This window comes from Rhinopithecus roxellana, chromosome 21, assembly GCF_007565055.1.
Source record: "Rhinopithecus roxellana isolate Shanxi Qingling chromosome 21, ASM756505v1, whole genome shotgun sequence".
NCBI lineage: Eukaryota > Metazoa > Chordata > Mammalia > Primates > Cercopithecidae > Rhinopithecus > Rhinopithecus roxellana.
In genome coordinates, this window is record NC_044569.1 from 66,463,776 (window position 1) to 66,489,419 (window position 25,644).

The 25,644-nt window shown below is 37.9% G+C and overlaps 2 protein-coding genes across 12 annotated transcripts in view; one reads left to right on the forward strand and one right to left on the reverse strand.

Annotated features, from left to right (window-relative positions):
• Positions 1 to 9,479, reverse strand: part of PIGN (phosphatidylinositol glycan anchor biosynthesis class N) — a 142,475-nt gene extending 132,996 nt beyond the window's left edge. For 4 of the 5 annotated variants that reach the window (XM_030926076.1, XM_010388814.2, XM_030926074.1 and 1 more), the window contains exon 1: positions 9,279 to 9,456. The gene's annotated coding sequence lies outside the window, so the exon portion shown is untranslated. Of the gene's footprint in view, positions 1 to 9,278 lie in introns of all 5 variants that reach the window. The other variant, XM_030926073.1, reaches the window with a different exon arrangement.
• Positions 9,480 to 9,682: 203 nt separating this feature from the next.
• Positions 9,683 to 25,644, forward strand: part of RELCH (RAB11 binding and LisH domain, coiled-coil and HEAT repeat containing) — a 120,606-nt gene continuing 104,644 nt past the window's right edge. For all 7 annotated transcript variants that reach the window (XR_750672.2, XM_010388810.2, XM_010388811.2 and 4 more), the window contains exon 1: positions 9,683 to 10,465. Coding sequence is in view for 6 of the 7 variants with exons in the window: in XM_010388810.2 (XP_010387112.1) it covers positions 9,940 to 10,465 (526 nt within the window). In the remaining variant the exon portion in view is untranslated. The remainder of the gene's footprint in view (positions 10,466 to 25,644) is intronic.

Below are 25,644 nucleotides of genomic sequence, written 5' to 3' on the forward strand. Positions count from 1 at the left end.
AAGTTATTTACTAACAACAACAACAACAAAAATTGCTGCTGAATCCCTCTTGTGAATGCTTTGTTTCAATTATTGTACTGTTAAGCTCCAGTATTTCTATTTGGTTCATTTTAATAATTTCTATCTCTTTTGATGCTCTTATCTTGTTCATACATCACTTTCCTGACTTCCTTTAGTTCTTTGTCTGTGGTTTCCCACAGCATTTTGACATATTTAAGACAGATGATTAACGTCTTTGTCTACTAAGTCCAATGTCAGGACTTCCTCAAGGGTGGCTTCCATCAATTTATTTATTTTTTTCTGTGAATATGCCATCCTTTCCTGAGACTTTGTATGCTTTTTTGTAACTTTCCATTGAAATTTATATTTCGAATATTATAATGCAGTAATTCTAGAAATCAGATTCCAGAATTCTGGCATTTTCTTTTGATTTTTGAGGGGTTCAGCCTTTCATTTAGTAACTTTTCCAAACTATTTTTGCAAATACTTTATTCCTTTTGTTTATGGTCATTAAAGTCTGTGTTTTGTTATCTTACTGATCAGTCAATGGCAGATTTAGATTTCCTTAAATGCCTAAAACAAAAACAAATAGTACTCTCCCAAGTTTTTATAGTCTAGCTCTCAGCTGAACTACTCTCATGCTAAGCTTGGCCACCTACACTTCTGCCTTAGCCTTCACCTTCTGCTTGTCTAGTGCTCACAGATCTCCCAAAGGTAGAAGCCTAGGGACCTCTCAGGATCTTTCTGGGCATGCATCACATGTAATTTTTGCAGGGGATAAGGATGGGACAAAATTCAGCCTCTACATTGGTCACTCAGGAAACCACCAGACAGGTCAAAATGCACAACCACAGTATTTTAAGAACAAAGTCCATACTAAATACAAGCAAGTCACACCAGGAATGTGGGCCATAGTCTCCACAGCTGCTGCCATTGCCACAGTGGTGAAAGAGGATGGTGATCCAGTGGATTAAATGCCACAGCACTCTGAAATTCAGCTGCCCTCTTCTTCATTATTCATTCTCCTAGTTGCTGTAAATGTCACACCAGATTTTAGAATCGCAAAAGAGCTGATCCTGTCACTCTGCCCTCTTATGCTTGTTTCAGTGGAGGAACTAACCCTTAAAATAAACCATCCTACTCTGCCATTTTCTGTAATGTCACCTAGAGATTGTGTTCTTAACCACTTCAACATTTACTAAAAATACACAAACCTGCGATGTGAAGTAAAACCAGCCAAAACTGTAAGACAGAGCTGGTAGTCCCAGCTACTTAGGAGGGTGAGGCGGGAGGATTGCTCGAGCCTAGGAATTCAAGGCTAGCCTGGGAACATAGCAAGACCCACAAAAAAAAAAAGAAGAAGAAGAAAGAGAAAAGAAGAAGGAAGAAGGAAGAAGGAAGAAGGAAGAAGAAGAAGGAAGAAGGAAGAAGGAAGAAGAAGAAGAAGAAGAAGAAGAAGAAGAAGAAGAAGAAGAAGAAGAAGAAGAAGAAGAAGAAGAAGAAGAAAGAAGAAGAGGAAGAGGAAGAGGAGGAGGAGGAGGAGGAGGAGAAGAAAGTAAGATATCACTTGGAGCCTGCACACAAGATTATCAGATAAACTATTAAGCCATATAATTAGCACTAGTTCATTTGCTTATTATTCTGGGGTATATATTTTTTCATCATGATTTATGTCTTTTTAATTGTAAATTCTATGTGACTTTACAAAATCCCATATAAGAACTAATTTTCAAATTTTCTCATGGCAGGTAGAATAGAGATTATTAGTTCTTTAGATAATTCATGCCTACTTGAGTTCAAAATCTTTTATCTATATCTCATACCCTTTTTCTATTCCAGAAATTACCAGGATACCACAGGGCAGCCAGTCACCATGTCTCCTTAGGCTTCTCTTGGCTGTGATAATTTCTCAGACTTTGCTTGTTTTGATGACCTTGTGAGTTGTGAGGAGTACTGCTCAGAGATTTTGTATAATGTCTTGCTATTGGGATTTATCTGACGTTTTTCTCATGGTAAGTCTGGGGTTATGGGTTCGGGAGAGCAAACATACATACATAAAGTACCATTTCTTCATATCATATTAAGGGTACTATCAACATGACTTACTAAACTGTTAATATAAAACTTGACCACTTGGCTGAGGCAGTTTGTTCAGTTTCTCCACTGTAAAGTTTCTCCATGTAAATGTTCCCCCATTTCAAACTATAATTTTTGGTAGGAAGTCACTACGTGCAGCCAACACTTAAAGAGTGAGGAGTTATACTCCACCTCCTGAGAACACGAGGCATCTACATAAATTGATGTTTTTTCTATATGAAGAGCATATATGTTAAACCTAGTCAATTGTGTAATTAAAAGCCATCTGTCAGCCAGGCCTGATGGCTCACAACTGTAATCCTAGCATTTTATGAGGCCCAGGCAGGTGGATCACTTGAGCTCAGGAACTTGAGAACAGCCTGGGCAACGTGGTGAAACTCCATTTCTACAAAAAACGCACAAAAATTAGTCGGGCATGGTGGCGCATGCCTGTAGTCCCAGCTACTTGTGGGGCTGAGGCAGGAGGACTGCGTGAACTCCGAAGATCGAGGTTGCTGGTGAGCCGAGATCAGGGCACTGCACTCCAGCCTGAGCGACAAAGTGAGACCTCGTCTCAAAATAAATAAATAATAAATAAAAGCCATCTATCATTCTACAAGATTACATTAATATTATAATCATCACCATTTCTACTCCTGCTTTCCCCACCTTATTCGAAATTAATTTTTACCAGTATAGATGCAAAGCCATTATTTCTTTTATAAGCTTATTCTAATTGGTACTACCAAAAAAGCCTTATAAATGATCCCAAACATTCAAGACATATATTCTATGATATGACTCTATTACAATTTATTTGAACATTATCCTGCTGATCAACATTGCTCGCAATTGTCATGATTACAAAAAATATGGCAATTAAGCTGCTCTCTTATGGTAAAGTTGGAGATTTTTAGAATGTTTACAAACTGTAGAGTAGTAACCCATACCAAAATAATGTAATGGACTGCACTTAGCCTTCTTTCCTTTTTTTTTTTTTAAATGAAATAGAATACAGTACAATAGAATAGGATAAAACAGAGAATATATCACATCATGAAGTACTTCAGAAGTAGTACATGATTTTGAAAAAGTGTGCTTTTTCCTGTGTATCCAAACATCTATATTCTTAAATGTATATAACCTGTACTGAAAGTTTTATTTCAAATTATTCTATGGACAAATAAGATTGAAAGCCACCTCTATAAGTGGAATTGCTCTAATAAACAAAATTTTCAACGTTACAAGTGACTGGCAAAGTGTCCATACTAATTTAGATACCCTCCAGCAATGTACGAAAGCTTCTATATCTCTAAATACCCACAACTGCTTGATACTGTCATATTTACCTTAAGACAATTTGAACAGGCCAAATTGGCATCCTGTTATTTGACTATGTATTTGCCTGATTACTAGTGAATATGAACTTTTTTTCATGTTTTTATTGGCCAGTTGGGTCTCTCTTCCTTTCAATTGCCTATTCACATCCTTTGATCAGATAGGGTTAGGGTTATTGACCTTTTCTTTGACTTGTACATTAAAATCATGTGTGTGTATGTTTATATAGTGTATGTATGTTTATACATAGCTAGATACACACATTTGTATATAAATTCTGTTCATAGGGCCTTTTGTTAAAATGAAATTTTCAACTTTAATACAGTAAAATTCATCAAATATTTATCTTATCTGGTGTAAGTTTTTTGTGTCTTGTACTATAGAAGAAAACTTCCCTGGTTCTTATGTCACATATATTCTTTTAATCGTTTTAGATTTTTGCTTTTTACCTTTCATTATTTAAAATTTATTTGTGTTGGTTTGCGTCCTCTGAGACAAAAATAATTATTTGTATATGGCGTGAGGTAGACATCAGCTCATGTTTTTAACCAGCTCACAAGTGTTAGTACTGCTACTAGTGTAGAATTTACTAAGATAAAATTACACATCAGAAAGAAACAGGTTTTAAAAACCTTTACATTCAAATCTTGGCTTTTGTTATTTGTAATAATAAAAAATTGGAAACAATATCTAACTACAGGGAAAAGATAAATTGTTTATTCATAATGAAATATTACATTTCTGAAAAGGATACATCTCATAAATATCAGTATTAATAAAAAAAAATGTTAAACATCTATTGCCCTTTTCTCCCCCACACAGTCAAACTTCTTGAAAAGACTGAATGTGACCTCTTTTATTTCCTGACCACCTAAATTTCAAACAACTTAAACCTTATTTTCATTACTTCATAAGAAAGTAAAGACAATTAACAGTACAAAATCTAATAGCTATTTTTTAGTCTTCATTTTCTAAGCAACCTAAGCTTCCTGGGCTCAAGTGATCCTCCCACCTCAGCTTCCCAAGTAGCTGGGACCACAGGTGCATGTTCACCACATTCAGCTAATTTTTGCATTTTTTGTAGAGAGGGGGTCTTGCCATGTTGCCCAGGCTGGTCTTGAACTCCTGGGCTCAAGTCATCTACTCACCTCAGCCTCCTAAAGTGCTGGGATTACAGGTGTGAGTCGCCGGGTCCAGTTGCCATCTCCTTTTTATTTTTATTTCTTTTCAGACAGAGTCTCGCCCTATCTATCGCCCAAGTTGGAGTGCAGTGGCACGATCTCGGCTCACTACAACCTCCACCTCCTGGGTTCAAGCAATTCTCCTGCCCCAGCCTCCCAAGTAGCTGGGATTACAGGCACGTACCACCATGCCCAGTTAATTTTGTATTTTTAGTAGAGATGGGGTTTCACCGTGTTGGCCAGGCTGGTCTCAAACTCCTGAACTCAGGTGATCCACCCGCCTCATCCTCCCAAAGTGGTGGGATTACAGGCGTGAGCCACCATGCCTGGCTGCCTTCTCCTTTTTGATAGGCTCTTATCACTTGGCTTCTGGGAACATTACTACTTTCATTTTTCACCTACACCTCTGGCCAATGTTGAACAGTCTCTATCTGGTCACTGAATTTCAGAGTTACTCAAAACTTCGTCCTCAGCTATCTTTTCTTCTCACTCTATACTTTTATCCTGGCATGTTTCATCATATCCGTGACTTCAGTTATCACTTATGCAAAAGTCTCAACAAATTATAGCTCCAAATCCATATACGTAACTCCAACCTTTATAAATCTACATGGACATTTCAAAGACAATCAAACTGAGTAGGTTTAAAACCAAATTCATAATATTTCCCATAAGCCTTGTCTACTATCTACTAAATCCTTAGTGTTCACAATCTCAGGAGGTGGCACGACCTTCCCACCAAGTATGTAAGTCTGAGAAATAAGCATCGTTCTTTACACCCTATTCTTCCCCTTTATAATAATCCAACAATTGTCTACTTTGTGTTTCTTGAATCTGTTCATTTGTCTTCATCTCCACTGACACCTCTGTAATTTAAGATGTACACCATATCCTATGCGAACTACTGCAATGCAGGAATAGGTCATCCCTATACACTCTGACCCTTCTCTGATCCGCTTCTTGCTATGTAGCCAGAGTATTACCTGTTTTTCTTTTTTCAGAAGAAAATCTGAACATCTTACCCCTTGTATAAAACTCTCCAGTGCCTTTTCACATACTAATCAAGTATAAAACTCTCCAGTGCCTTTTCACATACTAATCAAGACCTTAATGTGACTACTAAGGTCTTTCATAGACTAGCCTCTGCCTTCTTTCCTAACCCCGTCTCATAGCACTCCCCTTTACTTTGTAACATCTCACGTCCCTGGCCCCTTCTTTTATTCAAGTAGCTCACTGCTATAAGACTTTCATAGGCTCAATTCCTCTCTGCAGAATGCACTTGCAGTCTATCTTCCACTCTCTCCTAACATTCCATTTCAAGCATCACTTCCTCAGGGACAACGCAGGTTAAGTCAGAAACGAAAACTTTCACTTCAGTTTGTAATTACATAGCTCTGTCTATGACTATTTGAATTACTGTCTGCTCTGTCACTTCACCACAATTCCATGACAGCAGGATGGGGCATCTCCAACACCCATCAGAGTCCTATGCACTTAGTAAGGACTCAAATGTTTGCTGAATTAATTATTTAGAATGACCATTTCAAGGGTAAATGCAATATGCACTATAGCCACTAGAGGATGCCCTGCTTCTGTTTTTGTTCCTCCAGAACAAGATGTGAAGATTGAAACTACTTTAAAAAAACAAAAAAAAAACAAAAAACAAAAAACGAAACCTCTTATGATAAATTAATTACTATTAATGTAAATAAAATTGCGGTGATTGCAAAACATCAGCGTTCACAAACTACTTATCTTAATTAGTTTAATTGCTTAATACTAAACAATATTACTTAATATTTCTCTTTAAAGAAAATCACAATTTATTCAGATTTATTGAAAAAGAAATACCTCCAAAACAAACACATAACTATTAAAACTTTAAAAAGATATATTCATGTACCAATATAAGTTATCTAGTTTATAGCTGTGGATGTTTACCACACTCTGAGAAACAATAAAACATGAGTTATTACTAAAACCTCAAGGCAACCAAAACTTCTATTCAGAACATTACTTGTGGTTCTTGTAAGACTATTAAAGCCTAAAATACTTTTTAAATACTAAAATGATTGATGTGCTTTGAAAAAAGCCATCTTTTACATCTTCATTGCTAAGGTAAAACCTTTAATAACTATCATTAGTCAGATGAAACATTAGTTGTAAGGGCCTCTATTAATGAAAATCTTACTAAGTAGAAAGGAAATTTCCCAACACTATTAATAATAAATTATTATAAGTAGTGATCGGTAATTATTAATATTCCAGTGTGTGTTACTTATACATTATTCACGAATAACCAAACCTCTGTGTATTGTGGAAAAGAAAAGTACCTACTGGGAAGACTGGGCAGTTGATTTGTTATGGGCTGACAAGATCACAAGTTCAAGGTTATAGGATAGGAAGCGGAAACAGAAGCAGAACACTACAGATTTGTATAGGAAGAACTTCTGTACATGCAAGTTCTTACAACTCTCTAAGGAAACATTTTAAATCTATTTTCAACTTGTGTTTTAGAACTTAGACTCCAAATTAAAGATACTCCCTTCAGCCCTATTGACTTAATTGCTTTTTCAATGCACTGCCAAAACAATTGATATTAGTTTTATTTTTAAAAACCTGTCAAATGTTCTCAACATATACTAATATTTCATTAATTAGTAAGTGACCACAGTAACAGTTATTGTGTAGCACGTACCAGGCACTGGGACAAGAACATTCTCAATTCTGTGTACTTTCCTTATCCCCTTTGATAGATGAATGCAAGTGAGCCTGAGAAGTTAGGTAACTTTTTCAAGGTCTCATAATAAATAGTAAGTAGAACTGGGATCTGAACTTAAGCTTTTCTATCTCACAAGCATAATCCTCTTCAGGAATCCTAAACGCAGGAGATTTCTCAATTTCCCAATCATGGAGATGGAAATATTGTACATAAACAATTCATTTCTAATCATGCCCTTCGCATGCCATTCACTAATCCTCCATTCCTGCATTCCAGAAATTGGTTCCATTTTAATCTCTCTGGAAAACCCAACTAAAATACGGATCAGCAATCTCTTTTGCTAAGAAATCTCTAACAGGATACAGTATTTGCCATTTCGATTCCATTTGGGGGGATTTTTTCCCCATGTTTTACTTTTAATACATGGCACAGAAAACTACTTATCATTAAAACATTGGGAACTAATGTCCTATAAAAATACCTTAAATTCTTGGTACTATTTTTTTAAAAACTTCTAGCAAAAATAAAATTTTAAAAACCCAAATTCCCATTCAAATGAAAATTTCAGTTTACTGAGACTGGGTAAATTGAAATTAAAGCCTACTCTTAACTGTTGGCATACTTTTACATGTAAACCAATAACCTGACCTAAGGTTATATAAGAATCCTCTATTTTAATTTTTCTATGGAGTTAACGGGAGATACTTTACTGTGGAACGTTTACTACACACTGAATGTAATATGTCACTTACCTGATAGCACTAATTAGTACTGCCTATGCATTTCGGCATTTACTGGAAGCTGTACACTAAGAAAGGAAATCTAAAACCTGCGAAAGTGGTTGTGTGCGAAAAAAAAAGGAGCCATAAGAAATAGTAGTCTAATTGTATTGACTGGAAATCCTTTACCTTTTCAGATCATAATCAAGGAATAACATAAAAGATAAAAGTTGATCTTCTCAACTTAGGATATGTACTTTATATGCTAATGTTCCATTAAAAAAATCGAAACTCTCTGAAGCATTCAACTTTTAAAATAGATCTAAGTTCCAAAACTTTGATTCCAGCCTGAATGAACAAGTCAGAAATGTTGCAGGAGACAGTGGATAACGAATCGTTTGGGATATAAGAGAAATGATGTTAATTCCTTTGACTCCTTATTAGTGGAATTGATTTTTTTTTTTCTTTTTTTGAGACGGAGTCTCCCTCTGTCGCCCAGGCTGGAGTGCAGTGGCGCGACCTCGGCTCACCGCAATCTCCGCCCCCGGGGTTCAAGCGATTCTCCTGCCTCAGCCTCCTGAGTAGCTGGGATTACAGGCGTGCGCACCACGCCCAGCTAATTTTTGTATTATTAGTAGAGACGGAGGTTTCGCCATGTTGGTCAGGCTGGTCTCGAACTCCTGACCTCGTGATCCGCCCGGCTCGGCCTCCCAAAGTGCTGGGATTACAGGCGTGAGCCACCGCGCCCGGCGTGGAGTTGATTTTATATCCACTACTCTTGGCTTAAGTTTACTTATCCGTCTACTGGTGAGAAAGCATCTGATATTCTGAAGGGTCCCTGTCGTGTAAATCGTGTATTAAATCCTAAGGGTTTATTGAGCACCTAACAATTTGTTTTCCAACTCGAGGACGTTCCCAGATCCAGGCAAATGCCAATCTCAGCGTCCCCTTTTCCGTCTCTCCAGCCCCCGTCCCCACCCACAGGCAGGACCAATTCCGGGGCGGAGAAGTCGAGTTGTCGCTAGGCCTGCCGAGTGTGCAAGCATGTGGCAGAGAAGGGAAAAGCAGGGAAGTCACATTCTGACTACAGGCCTGGGCACTTGCTATCCGTGGGGACAAAATGTCACCACTGGCAGCAAATAGCGAGAAAAAGTGCAGCGCACTAGGGAAACAGCGCGTCCGCCGGCGCTACACCACAGTTTAGGCGCCGACACCCTCCGCGCCCTGGTCCCTGAACTTTACCTGGAGCTTATCCCGGTCAGGCCTGATCTCGAAAACGAGGGCTCCTCAGCGCGAAGGCAGGACTCAGCTCCATTAAAGCTCTCCGGCAGGGGTCCCCTATAACCACTGAAGCGATAGCTAGTAGGGTATCCCTAGGCCACCACCACAACCACCCCTCAATCCCGGAACGCCCCCAACACCTGCCCGGCCGCTGCTGCTCTCGCGATAATTCTCGGGCCAGTCACCCGTCAGTCCTCTCCACGCCTTCCTTCTCTGACCAATCATGGAGGAATGGTGGGTGGAGTTTTGCTTTTGAGCGGAGAGCGGGGCCTTCAATCTTTGCTATTTGGCTCCTGGAATGGGCGGAGCTGAAGTGGGCTGGGGCGGGGCTGGGGCGGGGCTAGATCGGGGAGAGGGGCAGGGCACGCTCCAGTTCTCGCGATACTGGAGACCAGGAAGACGCCTGCAGAGCCGGGCTGCTGGTGCAGCAGAGGCTGAGGCATCAGGTGCAGCTGCATCCGGATCTCCTGCCTTGGCGCATACTCCTTCTCTTCAAGTCGGGAGGCAGGAGGTGGTCAGGCCGGGGCTGTGGAGGTGCGCTGTGTCCCCTGAGGCCTAGAAGATTCGGGCTGCGGCCTGTCGGAGCCAGTCAGGGAGGCGCCCACACTCCTGACAGGATAAGATGGCGGCGATGGCGCCTGGAGGTAGTGGCAGTGGTGGCGGCGTGAATCCATTTCTCAGCGATTCGGATGAGGACGATGACGAGGTAGCGGCAACAGAGGAACGGCGGGCAGTACTTCGGCTGGGTGCCGGAAGTGGCCTAGATCCTGGCTCTGCGGGCTCGCTGTCGCCACAGGATCCCGTGGCCTTAGGAAACAGTGCGCGGCCAGGGCTCCCTGGGGAGGCGTCGGCGGCTGCAGTGGCCCTGGGGGGCACCGGGGAGACCCCGGCCCGATTGTCAATTGATGCGATCGCTGCTCAGCTGTTGCGCGATCAATACTTGCTGACCGCCCTGGAGCTGCATACCGAGCTGTTAGAGAGTGGCCGGGAGTTGCCTCGGCTGCGCGACTACTTCTCCAATCCAGGCAACTTCGAGAGGCAAAGTGGAACCCCGCCGGGGATGGGGGCGCCGGGGGTCCCAGGAGCAGCCGGCGTTGGGGGCGCTGGAGGTCGGGAACCGAGTACAACGTCGGGCGGGGGACAGCTCAGTAAGTGGACGCAGCCTGTCACACTCCGGCAGGGTTGTTGTTTTGTAAGGAGTTACTGTAGGGGAGTGGGGTATTTCTGCGTGGGTCCCGAGGATAGGGACATTTTAAGGAACGAGAGTATTGGGGTGGGGGCGCTCTTTTGCGGTGGAAGCAAAAGGATCAGGCAGTGACTGTTCTCTCTTCCTGCCTCCAACCCTTGGCTGGTGTTGCACTTGGCTCCTGGGTCCCCTATTGGTGTCAATATCTATAAAATATCAAGAGTTTCTAGTTCACTAGCTATTACGGGACTCCAGAAGGTTCCCTTTTATACTAGTTTATTGCTTTAAGCATTTTTCCTTTTTCTCCAGTTACCTGAATCACACTACCAGGAAATAGTGTTACCTGAATTGCCTGCAGTAGTTCTTTGAGTCTGAGCCAGGAGAGAAAGAATAGGACACATTGCTGCTGTCTCCGAAAAGTCAGATGTACTTAAGACCCTTTGTCTTTGGGACGACTTTTTCACCGCCAAAATTGGGTTTTCTGCTGCACAAAATTTGTTCTGTTGAAATAAAGTTGATGTAATTCAGTTTCAATGCCTTAATTTCAGTAATGTTCAAAATTACAGGAAATCCAAGGAGCAAGGCAGACAGGTTCTACCAGCAGTCTTTCTCACCATCCCACCACCTTGCAGGCTTTTCTCTCTGCATTAGATAGGAGTTGACCTTTTTACCTGGTTGGAATCATTTTTAGCAACATAGAGTAATCGTTTACCCCATATATTTCTAAGCATCTCTTATGGCTTGAGAACTTATTGTCAAAGATGTACTGTACTGTATATAGGATTCCCAGTGTCTCCCTTTTGGGAGGTATCTTAAAATATTCCCTTACTAATGTATGGTGATGTTTTAGTATGAGGCCGAATATTAATTCTCTATTAACAAGTATTCATATAGTATTTTTAAACTGCAGCCTAATTGATTTTTTTTTAAATCACTGTGCTTTTGAATAGTGCCAGAGACTTAAATTGCCAAACGTAGACGTGGTGGAAGCTTAGGGAGTGCATTTTCTATCAAGGTGAATCTTAAATATATTTCCCCCTTGGATATGGGATATAATTTCCTTACTCAATATGTAGGATAATCTTCTTTTTCGGGAAAAGATTTTCTCATTGCTGACCTTTAAGACTAAAAATCAGACAGCAGTGTAACAAAATTGTTATGTGTGGTGGTGGTGTTTGTTTTTATTTATTTATTTTTATTTATTTATTTATTGGTTTTTGTGTTATTTCTAAGATTTCTAAATTCTCTCGTGATTTTTCACCAGACAAGGTCTAGCTAAGATGTCACCTTTGTAAATGCTTCCTCCAGGTAGTTGCTTGCTTCTTTCATTGTACCACTTTCAAACCTCCATCATAGCCTTTAGCCCGTTTGTGTGTGATTTGTTGGCAATGCCATTTTTCTCCATTGGTCAGTTCTTCGGAGACATTTTTGTAGTAAATTCCTCATGCTTTGCTCAGTCCCTGGCCTGTCGATGAACATAACTGAATTGTATCTACTATGTTTTCAACCATATTAATACAGTGAAATGGATTATTCCTTACTTGATAACTTTATTCATTTAATTTTAAAGAATTTCTTGACCTTTTCACCCTGTCTTATTAGGGCTATCATAGCATTGTTTCTAGTGAAAATTCATCCTTGCAAACTTTTGTATTGAAAGAATTATCACTGAGCTCAGTAAATAGTTTAGCAGTGTTTTAGAGTAAAACTTTACTTCTAAGTGCCTTTGCATTACACTTTTTTATAGTTTCCTGAAATAACGAGTCTTATGATCAAATATCACAATTAAATATTCTTGTGCACCTGTGCTTTTCTATGATCCTCATTTATTTGTACCTGTTTTAGGTACTGGATATATATGTGTGTGTGTCTGTCTCTGTGTGTGTGTGTGTGTACACATAAAGGTTATTAAATTTTTAGTTAATACTAAGCAAATGAACAGCAGGGCAAAAAATTCAAAATTATCCATAATCCCACAAATGGTATTGGTTTTTCCTGTCTTTAATGGTAGTTGCCTTACCAGTCTTTTCTGTGCATGTATTTTAAAAAACAAAAAATGGATTAAACTGTTTAACATAGTTTTATACAGGCACTATAGTTTTTAGCATCAACTTGGATGTAAAATTTGCATACAGTAAAATTTACACGTTTTAAGTGTATGCAGTTTGGTGAGTTTTGACAAGTCAGTCACTACCACAATTAAAATACAGAACATCGGCTAGGTGCGGTGGCTCACGCCTGTAATCCCAACCCTTTGGGAGGCCTAGGCAGGCAGATCACAAGGTCAGGAGTTCGAGGCCAGCCTGGCCAACATGGTGAAATACCTTCTCTACTAAAATCAGCCAGGCGTGGTGGTGGGCACCTGTAATCCCAGCTACACGGGAGGCTGAGGCAGGAGAATTGCTTGAACCCAGGCGGCAGAGGTTGCAGTGAGCTGAGATCGTGCCACTGCACTCCAGCCTGGGCAACAGAGCGAGACGCCATCTCAAAAATAAATAAATAAATAAATAAAAATAAAATAAAATGCAGAGCATTTTTATTATCCCCAGAATTCCTTCATTCAATATCCTTACTTCCATCTAAACCACCACTGATCACTTAGAACAGAATTTCTCAACCTGGACCTGGGCACTCTCAACATTTTGGGCCTGGTAATGCTTTGCCGTGGCTGCTGGCCTGTGTATTATAGAATGTTTAACAGCATCCCTGACCTCTACCCACCAGATCCCTGTAGCAACTACCCCCATACCTATGCCACCCCAGTTATGACAACCAAAAATGTCTCCAGCATTGCCCAGGGAAGGGGAGGGCATAATTTCCCCAGTTGAGAACTACTTCTATAGATAAGTTTTGCCAGTTCTAAAATTCCACGTAAATGGAATCATAGAACGTATTTTTTGTGTGTGTCTGCCTTCTTTTGCTCAGAATGTTTTTAAAAGTCATCTATGTCTTTGTGTGTATTTCTAGATCATTCCTTTCTGGTTTTATCCCTAAAAGGGGGGGATAAAAACATTTGTGTTTTTTAAGACATTTGTGTTTTTTCCAGTTTTGTGTTATTATAAAGAAAGCTCCCATTTATGTCTTTATAAGATACTGCCAAATTGTTTTCCAAAATGGACCATATAAAATTTCCACCACCAATGTACAAGAGTTCCAGTTTCTGTACATCTCCTAAACACTTGGTATTTTCAGGCTTTTTAATCTGTCATTTTAGTAAGAATTTTAGCAGTATCTTATCATGGCTTTAATTTCTATTTCCCTGATGACTAATGATTCTGAGGTCCTTTTCCTGTGCCTTTAGTTTAGTATATTTTTAATGAAATGCCTATTCAATCTTTTGCTCCCTTTTTTCCCCTCAACTTCCAGGGTACACGTGCAGGGTGTACAGGTTGGTTACATAGGTAGACATGCGTCATGGTGGTTTGCTGCACAGATTAACCCATCACCTAGATATTACACCCAGCACGCATTAGCTATTTTTCCTGGTGCTCTCCCCGTCACCCCCCATGTCCATGTGTGCTCATCGTTCAGCTCCTACTTATAAATGAGAACATGCAGTGTTTGGTTTTCTGTTCCTGTGTTAGTTTGCTGAGGATAATGGCTCCCAGCTCCATCTATGTGCCTGCAAAGAACATGATTCTGTTGCTTTTTATGGCTGGCTGCATAGCATTCCATGGTGTACATGTATCACATTTTCTTTATCCAGTCTATCATTGATGGGCATTTGGATTGATTCCCATGTCTTTCCTATTGTGAATAGTGCTGCAATGAAGATACACATGCGTGTATCTGTATAATAGAATGATTTACATTCCTTTGGGCATATACCCAGTAATGAGATTGCTGGGCCAAATGGTATTTCTGGTTCTAGGTCTTAGAGGAATTGCCACACTGTCTTCCACAATGGTTTAACTAATTTCCAGTCCCACCAACAGTGTAAAAGCGTTCCTATTTCTCTGCAACCTCTCTAGTGTCTGTCGTTTCTTGACTTTTTAATAATCACCATTCTGACTGGCCTAAGATGGTATTTCATTGTGGTTCTGATTTGCATTTCTCTAATGATCAGTGATGTTGAGCTTTTTTCCATATGCTTGTTGGCCGCATGAATGTCTTCTTTTGAGAAATGTTCGTTCATGTCCTTTGCCCACTTTTTAATGGGATTATTTGTTTTTTCTTGTAAATTTGTTTAAATTCCTTGTAGACTATGGATGTTAGATCTTTATCAGATGGATAGATTGCAAACATTTTCTCCCATTCTGTAGGTTGTCCGTTCGCTCTGATAGTTTATTTTGCTATGCAGAAGCTCTTAGGCTTAATTAGATCCCATTTGCCAATTTTTGCTTTTGTTGCAATTGCTTTTGGCATTTTTGGCATGAAATCTTTGCCCATGCCTATGTCCTGAATGGTATGGCCTAGATTTTCTTCAAGGGTTTTCATAGTTTTGGGTTTTACATTTAAGTCTTTACTCCATCTTGAGTTAATTTTTGTGTAAGTTGTAAGGAAGGAGTCCAGTGTCAATTTTCTGCATATGGCTAGCCAGTTCTCCCAGCATTCTATTAAATAGGGAATTCTTTTCCCTTTGCTTGTTTATGTCAAGTTTGTCAAAGATCAGGTGGTTAAAGATCAGATGTCAAAGATCAGATGTCAAAGTATCCAGTCTTATTTCTGAGTGCTGTCTTCTGTTCCATTGGTCTGTGTCTGTTTTTGTACCAGTACCATGCTGTTTTGGTTACTGTAACCTTGTAGTATAGTCTGAAGTCAGGTAGCGTGATGCTTCCAGCTTTGTTCTTTTTGCTGAGGATTGTCTTGGCTATATGGGTTCTTTTTTGGTTCCATAGGAATTTTAAAAGTTTTTTCTAATTCTATGAAGAATGTCAGTGGTAGTTAAATGAGAATAGTATTGAATCTATAAATTACTTTGGGCAGTATAGCCATTTTCATGATATTGATTCTTCCTATCCATAAGCATCCATTTATTGTGTTGTCTCTGATTTCCTTTAGCAGTAGTTTGTAATTCTTGAAGAGGTCCTTCACTTCCTTTGTTAGCTGTATTCCTAGGTCTTTCATTCTCTTTGTAGCAGTTATGAATGGGAGTTCATTCATGATTTGGCTCTCTGGTTGTCTGTTGTTGGTGTGTAGGAATCCCTGTGATATTTGCACATTGATTTTGTTTCCTGAGACTTCGCTGTAGTTGCCTATCAGCTTCAGAAGTTTTGGGGCTGAGACAATGGGGTTTTCTAAATACAAGATTATGTCATCTGCAAACAAAGACAATTTAACTTCCTCGCCTCCTATTTGAATACCCTTTATTTCTTTCTCTTGCCTGTTCCCGGGCCAGAACTTCCAACACCATGTTGAATAGGAGTAGTGAGAGGGTATCCTTGTCTTGTGCTGGTTTTCAAGGGGATTGCTTCCAGCTTTTGCCATTCAGTATGATACTGGCTGTGGGTTTGTCATACATGGCTCTTATTATTTTGAGGTATGTTCTTTCAATACCTAGTGTATTGAGAGTTTTTAACATAAAGGAATGTTGAATTTTATCAAAGGCCTTTTCTTCATCTGTTGAGATAATCATGTAGTTTTTGTCTTTAGTTCTGTTTATGTGATGAATTACATTACTGATTTGTGTATGTTGAACCAATCTTGCAACTCAGGGATGAAGCCAACTTGATTGTAGTGAATAAACTTTTTGACATGCTGCTGGATTCGGTTTGCCAGTATTTTATTGAGGATTTTTGCATTGATGTTCATCAGGGATATTATTTTGCCCTTTTTTAAATTAGGTTGTTTACATGTTGGTTTTGTTTCATTATTGAGTTGTAAGAGTTCTCTATATGTCCATTATCAAATGTGAATTTTGCAAATATTTTCTTCCAGTCTGATTTGCCTTTGTATTTTCTTAATGATGTGTCTCAGACCAGGCGCAGTGGCTCACACCTGTAATCCCAGCACTTTGGGAGGATGAAGTGAGCAGATGGCTTGAGCCCAGGAGTTTGAGACCAGCCTGGGCAACATGACAAAACTCTGTCACTACAAAAAAAAATACAAAAATTAGCCATGCATGGTGGCCTATGCCTGTGGTCCCAGCTACTTGAGAGGCTGAGATAGGAGGATCGCTTGAGCCCAGGTGGCGGAGGCTGCAGAGAGCCATGATGATACCACTGCACTCCAGCCTGGGTGAAAGAACGAGATCCTGTATAAAAAAAGAAAACAAAAACCAGTGTGTCTTGTGAACAAAAGCTTTTGATTTCGTCAAATCCAATTGACTGTTTTTTTCTTTAATAATTTATGTTCTGTATGTCCTTTTAAGAAATATTTGCCTACCCCAGAGTTGCAAAGATTTTCTCTTACAAGTTTTATAGTTTCGACTTTTACAATTAGGTCTATGATGGCGGGAACTGTATTTTAATGAAGGTATCATAAAGGAGAAAAGAAATATTTCTTAAATATTCCTCCTATAAACATGCAGACATTTATAGTACAAACTTTAGTACAGTTTTAAAATACTTGTATAAAACTGTGCTCAGTACTGTATTCAGAAGATTTCAACAAAGCTCCTGATCATACAAATTATATTGTCTAGGACAGGGCTACTGCCTATTTTTAGAGGTCCTCTATATATTCAGTTTTAGCATGTCGATTGATACTACTTGGGTGTGATTTTATAATAATAAGCACTTGTTGGCTGATTGTAAACGGTTTAAAGTTTGGTAGTATAGATTATCTAAAACATTATTTTGATTTGTTTTTGTATATGTGTTTTTGATTGATATGTGTCTGATCTGAAAATTTAGAATACTTCAGAACAATAAATGTATAACAAAAACTGATTTTCTTTATTCAATGATGTTTAAGAACAATATAATCTTATTATTAACCTTTATAATTTTAGATTTAGTGAATTATTTCCCTAAAACTGTTGACTTGAGTTAATACTGTAATACAGTTGTGCTTTTAAACATACTTTAAGATGTCTTCATACTGTTTAATTTTTTTTCTTGATTATAAGAATAATCCATATTTACAAAACATTCTAATATGAACAGGATATATAGCTTTATAAGTTTGATATTTTCAATAGAATTTCTATTAACTGAATAAAATTACTTTTAACAGATATTCTAAGGAAACCTCAGTTTTGGATAAATTCTTGTAGCATCATTGTAATGTTCCTACTAAATTTACACGATGAACCAATTAGATCTTTTATATGTAATATTATTTGCTGGAATATATACACACTCTGTGTGTGTGTGTGTATGTGTGTGTGTGTACCCTGTATTTTTGCCAGGTGAGCCAAGATAGCTTCTATTCAGTAATTACTTTGTTTTCTAGTTACATTGCAAGATAAAAATTGTGGTCATGACATTGATTAACACGGATCAGGTTATAGTAACTTAGCAAGAGTAACGCTTTTTCTGTTTGAAGCATTAGGGCTCTTATCAAAATTAGACTGTAATTTCTTAAGATTAACCCAGTTCTTTGCACAATAGAGATGTAATGCGATCAAGTGGAGAGGGCAACTAACATGCCTTTTGGTGATAGATTTCTTTTACCATGCCTTCAAATTTTTATAAGGCAGCTAATCAGGAGGTAGGCATTTATGTTTGAATGTAATCATTTCACTTGTGAGCTTGCAGCCTTCCAAAATCATCTTCCTTTTTTTTTTTTTTTTTAAAGACGGAGTATCCTTCTGTGGCCAGGCTGGAGTGCAATGGTGCAATCTTGACTCATTGCAACCTCCACCTCCCGGGTTCAAGCAGTTCTCCTACCTTAGTCTCCAGAATACCTAGGACTACAGGCGTGCGCCACCTCACTCAGCTGATTTTTGTATTTTTGGTAGAGACCGGGTTTCACCACGTTGGCAAGGCTGGTCTCAAACTTCTGACCTCCTGTGATCCGCCAACCTCGGCCTCCCAAAGTGCTAGGATTACAGGCGTGAGCCACCGTGCCCGGCCTAAAATCTTCCTTTCATGATCCGACCTGTCGTTTCTCAGAACTCTGAGAGCATATATCCAACTATGCCCAGTGTTCCTTTCCTAGTATCGCCAACACTAAGATGTCACGATTGCTTTCTTACAAAGTTTTCATCCCTTCTACTTTATAAAGTAGTTCCCCTCTGTTAAGTTGGGATTGGATTTAGTGTTTTCTCTGCTTTCTGAGAGAGAAAACACCAGCGCAATATTTTTCTTTTTCTTTTCTTTTTTTTTTTTTTTTTTTTCTTTGGGACATAGTCTCCCTCTGTCAGCCAGACTGGAGTGCAGTGGCGCAATCTCGGCTCGCTGCAACCTCTGCCTCCTGGATACAAGTGACTTTGGTGCCTCAGCTTCCTCAATAGCTAGGATTACAAGCCCACACCACCACGCCTGGCTAATTTTTGTGTTTTTGGTAGAGATTAGATTTTGCCATGTTGGCCAGGCATGTCTTGAATTCCTGGCCTCAAGTGATCCACCTGCCTTAGCCTCCCAAAGTGCTGGGATTACAGGCGTGAGCCACTGCGCCCGGCCCCATCACAACATTTCTAAAATTTATTAACTTCACTGCTCTTACCTGAATTAGACTTTCCACTATTCTCTGGGCCATAGACATTCCTAAATATATCTACTGTGTAACTGTCATTTTTCTTTCCTATGTCTTTCCAATTGTTTCAAATTTATTTCTGTGGAAATTTAGTTAGATATCATCCCTGCTTGGCATGGTGGCCTGAATATAGTTGGTATTCAGTATTTTTACATTGATATATTTATTAAACATTGTGATCAGCTAAGGATTACAGTGATCTAAAAGTTTAATGCATATCCTTGAGCTTATGTTCTTGATGGAGAGGTAAGACTAATACCTGAAATAATTTGAGAATAGTCTCCTGTGGCAAAGAAAATGTTTACAGAATGTAAACATTCTGATGTAGAAAAACCTGTGTTGATTGTGGAAATGAAATGGGCCTGTGGAGAAAGTAAAAGTTAAGTTTGACCCTCAAGGATGGTTAAAATTTTGAATAAGTAGTAACTTTATTATTTGACTATATTTAGACTCTATCCTGAGTAAGAAAAGGAAAAGGAAGTACAGGTGAAGGAAAGATAATAGGTCTTGTATTTTTTCATGTTTAAAACATCATCTGGGAACATGACACTCCCTGCTTACCATCATCTGCTTACCATATAATAGGGTGATTCCACTGGAGTAGTTGCAAAAATACAATATGACATTTTAGCCTCGTGTGGTACTCTAAAAGGAAGCAAGATAAGGGTATTAATCTGGGAAAACCAACCTTATTTCTGTGAAAAATTAAAATTATACTCTCTACTTTTCAAACAAGCAAGTTAGAGCTGGAACTTCAAAATGTTTATTAGAAACCTAGATTGGTTGTTTGGCGTTTTTCAGTCAAAAATGAAATTTTGTGTATTTGTTTTTAATTTAGCTTTTAACTGTGCTGTTCCACCCTATCCTGCAGCTCCCAGCCTCCCAGCCTTGTCTAAAAATATACAGTACTTATATCTGAATTACAAATATCAGTTGAAAAACTTCACATCTACAGTATACTTAGTTTCTACAAACTAAGGAAATCTATATAGGAAAACCTGAACAAGTTGACTGTAAACTGATTAATCTTCTTTAAGAATAGATTCCTCATAGATTTCTGAGAATTGAATACCCGTTACAATTGGATATAGCAATGGTATTTACCAAGATTCAGCAAAAGATAGTGGGATCAAGAAGAATGCCCTAGAGCTGATCTGTTTGGATTATAGTAAGATACAGGACAGACATCTCATATTGGTGTGAACAAATAGAGAAATAAGGGCTTCATCAGAGTAGCTGTGGAAACATTTGTGACTGATAGAACAACAGTAGGTCTGTGCCAGACTATACCAACTATAATTTTGAACTCAGCCTATTGTTTGAAGACCACTGGACTTGTACCAATGTCTGATCTTCAATTCTGTCACTGCCACTTACTAGCTCTTTCACCTGGGGTAACTCATTTCTTAATGCAGAAGGCAAGCCAGGTAGTACAAAATTGATCATTTAAAAATAATTAGAGTGACAAACCATAGCACCACAGTAAGTCACAGATGAATAATCTGCCTGAAGCATCACTTCATTTCATCAAGGCACCCACACTGCGTAGCATTAAACTTAATCAAAATTAGGATATTCACATCCTACATGTGATTGTAGAATATCTGGGCAAAGCCCAGGATCAACTAAACCTCAGCTGGCAGCCAGATATAGTCATCAACTGTCCCTCTGCGTGAAATAAACTAACAAGGCCAAATTAGCTTGTGCTCTCTTTTTTTTTAATCTTCAGGGTTTGCTGCATGGCTACTTGTAAGTTTCTGATATAGTCATGGAGCGTGACTAAACCTTAAGGAGGAGTAGAACACAGTTGCAATCATGGGTGTAGCCTTCTTCCAGATTTTCTCACCTATTAAGTCAAAAATCCTCAGCCGTCAGAAATAATGTTCGTTTTTTTTGAAACTAGCTAGTCCTGTTGTGGGTGGGTAAGATTGCTCAAGATAGTATCATTGACGTTTCTGTTCCTTCTAACCACCTGTGAGTGTGTGCTTGTGTGCTCCCTTAGTTCAGACTTTAGCTCACATTTATACCATCAGTTTTAGCCTTATCCTATAGCTTGAATCTCTTCCTCCATTCTTACTCTGACTTGATTTTAAAGAGTTATTCATTCTTGTCATTCTAGCTAAAGCCTTTTAAATAAAATTGCTTCCTCCTGTCCAAAATAACTTTTTCAAACCTTTTTTAGTAGCAAAAAATACATATGACAGAAAAAAAATGTATAAACCTCACTAGGAATTTTTTAATTTCTTCTATTTTTGTATGGTGTTTTGTCAAAGTATAAAAGTGGCTTTAAAATATTTTATTGTGGCTATGTATAATAGTTATCCCTTTAGTTTTGCTTCTTTCTGCCCTTTCAACCGTGTTGTCCATATGCAAAACCTTTATTCTACTCCCATTGTTTCTTCATTTTTCCCTGGAAACATGCCTTATATTTTCTTGAATATTTATATTTATTAATATTGATATTATGTTTTCTTGCCTGGTGCCCTTGTCCACATTATTTTTTCTTCTCATGGAATACTTGTCCTCTGTTCCATATTTTTTCTAAACTCTGTGCATCCTTAAAGGAAGGTCCTGTTTATAGTCTTTCCTTTCCCTAAAGCTTCTCCAGCCCATAGTGATCTCTAAATCTTCTGAACTTGAGGGTTTTTTTTGTCTGTTCCACTTAAGGAAATTAATTATATACAGACCTGTGAACATGTGTTTCTAATTAACTCTTAATAATATTATTGAAATGTTTATGTGTAGATGTTTTAGCTGACTAGATTTTTTTTAAGATGTTAGCTTGTAGGTCTTATATTGTCCTCTTTCATGCCTAGCATAAATGCCCAAGGTAGACAGTTTATAGAAAATTTATCTATGTATCACCAGTACTTAATATTGTGCCTGGGATACAAGCTTTCAGTAAATATTGAAGTTATGTGAAAGAATTGATCTTTAAGTAGTAGTTTCCTATACATTTGTAAGTAGGGAATATTTTCTTGTGAAAATTAACCTTTTACTTTATATCCGATTTCCTCAACTCTGTCTGAGCAAGATTCTATCAAGGCTGTGTTTCTGAGGCCATTCACAATATCAAACCCAACTTACCTGGAATCTAGGCGATCAGAACCTGGATGCTCTTACATATTGTTTAAGAGAACCGATGGTTTAGAGCTCAGGCTTTGCTGTCGGAGAGCTTGAGTTCATATTTGTATTCTGCCACTCTCTCATTGCATAACTCTGGATAGTCTTTGTTTCCTTTACTGTAAAATGCAGATGGTAATGACTCCTTTAGCATGGGGTTGTTATGAAAGGTTATCTGTGTAAAGTATCTGGCACAGAATAAGTGGTCAAAAAGAATGTTAATAATAATTACTATTGTTGTCAGCATTAACAGTAATCATTCTCTTTACTAATAGCTTTTCATATGATAAAGTCATCCTGTATTATAGAAATTTTAAGTGAATAGCTTGTCAGTAAAGTTTCAGCATGTAAGTTTCTTCCCAAGTTTAAATCTTGACTTTGAAGTTCCCCTCTTTCTGAAACCTTGTGACAGAGAGAAAAAGACAATGGGCTGCAAACTGGGAGGCTTGAATTCTTCTGGCTTGCTCACAGATTAATTTTTTAACCTTTAAGATAAAGTAAGCCAATTGTATTATTGTTATCCATGTATATGACTTAATTCCAAAGATTTATAAGCTTCCTTAAGACAAGGACAAAGTTTTACCGAAGTTTTATCTTTGTACTCCTCACTATAGCTTAGTAAATACTGCATAAGTACATAGCTTCAGTTCTCTCATCTGTTAAAGTGAGGGGATTGTACTATCTTAAAAATTCCTTTTAACTCTCAAATATTTTGGACATATGGGTCAGTGAAAAATTAGCCCCATCATTGGAGAAGAATTGAAGATCAGGAAAATATAAATGTGAGTGCCGCAGTTGCTAACAGTAAAAGGCTGTCCCCAACTTTTTTTTTTTTAAAGAAAAGATAGACCAAGATCCTGGTGTATCCAGAAATTAGCCTTTCTCTTCTGGTGTATCACGTGTATTCTAAAGTGTTTCACATCTTTTTTTCTTTATCACCAAGGTTACTAGTATACCTAGGCCTTCCAAGTAATTTCAAAACTGACTGAGTGGGAGGAAGCAGAGTACCTTTGTGGTTTTACTCTGGGGTTTATAAACACAATGCCCACATAAAAGAAAGTTTTCATTAGTATTGAATGAATTTTACATTATTTCCAAAGTAGAAAGTTTATAGTCTTATATTTTTTTAACTTTCATATTTTAGAAGTAGGCTTATAGGTTCTCTTTCTTTGACATACATCTCTGAGATCCCTCCTTAAGTGAATAACCTTTTTTTCTTTTTTTTTTTTTTTCTTTTTTTTTTTCTTTTTTTTTTTGAGGCAGAGACTTGCTCTGTCGCCCAGGCTGGAGTGCAGTGGCGCGATCTCAGCTTACTGCAACCTCTGCCTCCCGGGTTCCAGCGATTCTCCTACCTCAGCCTCCCAAGTAGCTGGGACTACAGGCGTGTGCCACCATGCCCAGCTAATTTTTTGTATTTTTAGTAGAGACGGAGTTTCACCGTTTCAGCCAGGATGATCTCGATCTCCTGAACTCGTGATCCGCCCATCTCAGCCTCCCAAAGTGCTGGGATTACAGGCGTGAGCTACCACGCCCGGCCCGTGAATAACATTTTAAAATGTTTACACACGACCTCAGGTTTAAATAGAATTACTTTTAAAGTAAGTCTGTTATTAGCAGTATCTTTATATTTATTGAATTTATAATTATATATTTCTTTCTCATGACAGATTTTTTTAAGCATGGTTCAATAAATCTTTACTGAAAGAATTGTAATATAAAGCGAACTGCTTGATTTTTTTCCATTTAATTGTGAATTGGATACTTTCGTGCTTTTTAAATTATAAAGTGCCCATATTGAAGTACATATTAAGTGTAACTATGGGGGAAAATACCAAAAATAAAAACAAAAAGTTCAAATAGTACAAAGAGAAATATGTAGTGAAAAATGTACATTCTGCTCCTCAGAGTCAGTACTTATTAATAATGTGTTGTGCATGTTTATAAAAACATTAATGCAGATGTAAGCATATGTAAACATAATTACTTAAACTTATATATCCATGTCCTTTAAAAAAATTATACTTTGATATTTTGCTATTCCTGTCAGTGACCTAGTACACAGTAGTTGTTCAATAAATATTTAAATTACCCAATACTCTTACTAGTCGACAGCTGGTCCATTTTCTGATGCATTTGGTTCTTAAAGTGCCATGTGATTTTCAAGGATCTGAGACTAAGTTTTTCAATTATAGTGAAAACCTATTTTTTCAGCAGTACTAAAATAGTAAATGTAAATATAAATAAAACTACTTTTGTATGTGATTTTAAAAATCCATCTGCACAACTGTGTATAATAGGTTTAGTTCTCAGACTTGATAAAACTTATGAACATGTTTTACCAGTTTACCAACTATGATGAAAGTACCTGATTATTTGTTTCTGAGTTATAAAGTGGATTGTTAAGAAGTTACACAATAGGCATCCTGGTATTTGATGAAATGCTCTGTAGTTAAAATACTTAATATTGGAATATGGTAGATTCTTAATAAAAGAGGCTAATTTTTCCAAACTCTTCTTGTACATTACGATATTTGGAACACAAAAGGCATTTGCTTCTCCTGGAAAAGAACTGTGGCTTAATCTAAAGAAGCACATTTACCTTGAAGCTTTAATATAACCTGTTATTAGTCTTAAAATCCAAAGTCCATATAGGGTTAGAATTACTTTCTTCCATAAATAATTTTTCTTTCTGACAAGATGGAGTAGATTTTAATGAATTGAGAGATTGTTTTTCTTTTGTGACATCATATTTATTATATTAAAAGACATCAGAGCTTTTTTTTCTTGGAGAATAGGAAGTTGTTGGCTTGGAACTATAAAAAATTAGAAAATATATTTTTCAATGGCCATAATAATGCCAAGTTGAAGATTAAAGTGTGTGTTTGCTTTCCCCAAAGAGTCTCCCTGTTGAATAAATGAGTTTTTTAAAAACTTTAGAGAAATAATAATAGTTTTATTGAAGAATAATGTCTCATGACCAAAGTAACTCTAATCTAAGCTTGTATATATGATTTAAAATATTAGAAGGAAGATGAAAAAGACGTAGTAAACTAATAATAGATGGATATTTAATAAGAAGTATTTATCTGAAATTAACAGCCAACACCATACCTAGCATTCTATTAAAGTCAGGAATAAAACAGTGAAGCCTGGTATCATAGCACCAGAATATTGGTTGATTAAAGTTCACCATTGGGTGTACATGTTTTCCTACGCAGGTTAGAGACTTCAGAGTAGCTAATAAGGCGCCACGACATGGGCCTAAGAAAAGAGAAGATAGTACTCAAGTGGAGTTTCTGCTTAGGGCAGCAATGGCCAGATCAATTAATATATCAGGAATATCTAGGTATTAAATACAAGATCAAAAGACATGAATAGATAATTTACACATGAACCCCAAAAATAGATGGTCAATATATTTTTGAAAGAAAGTGGCAG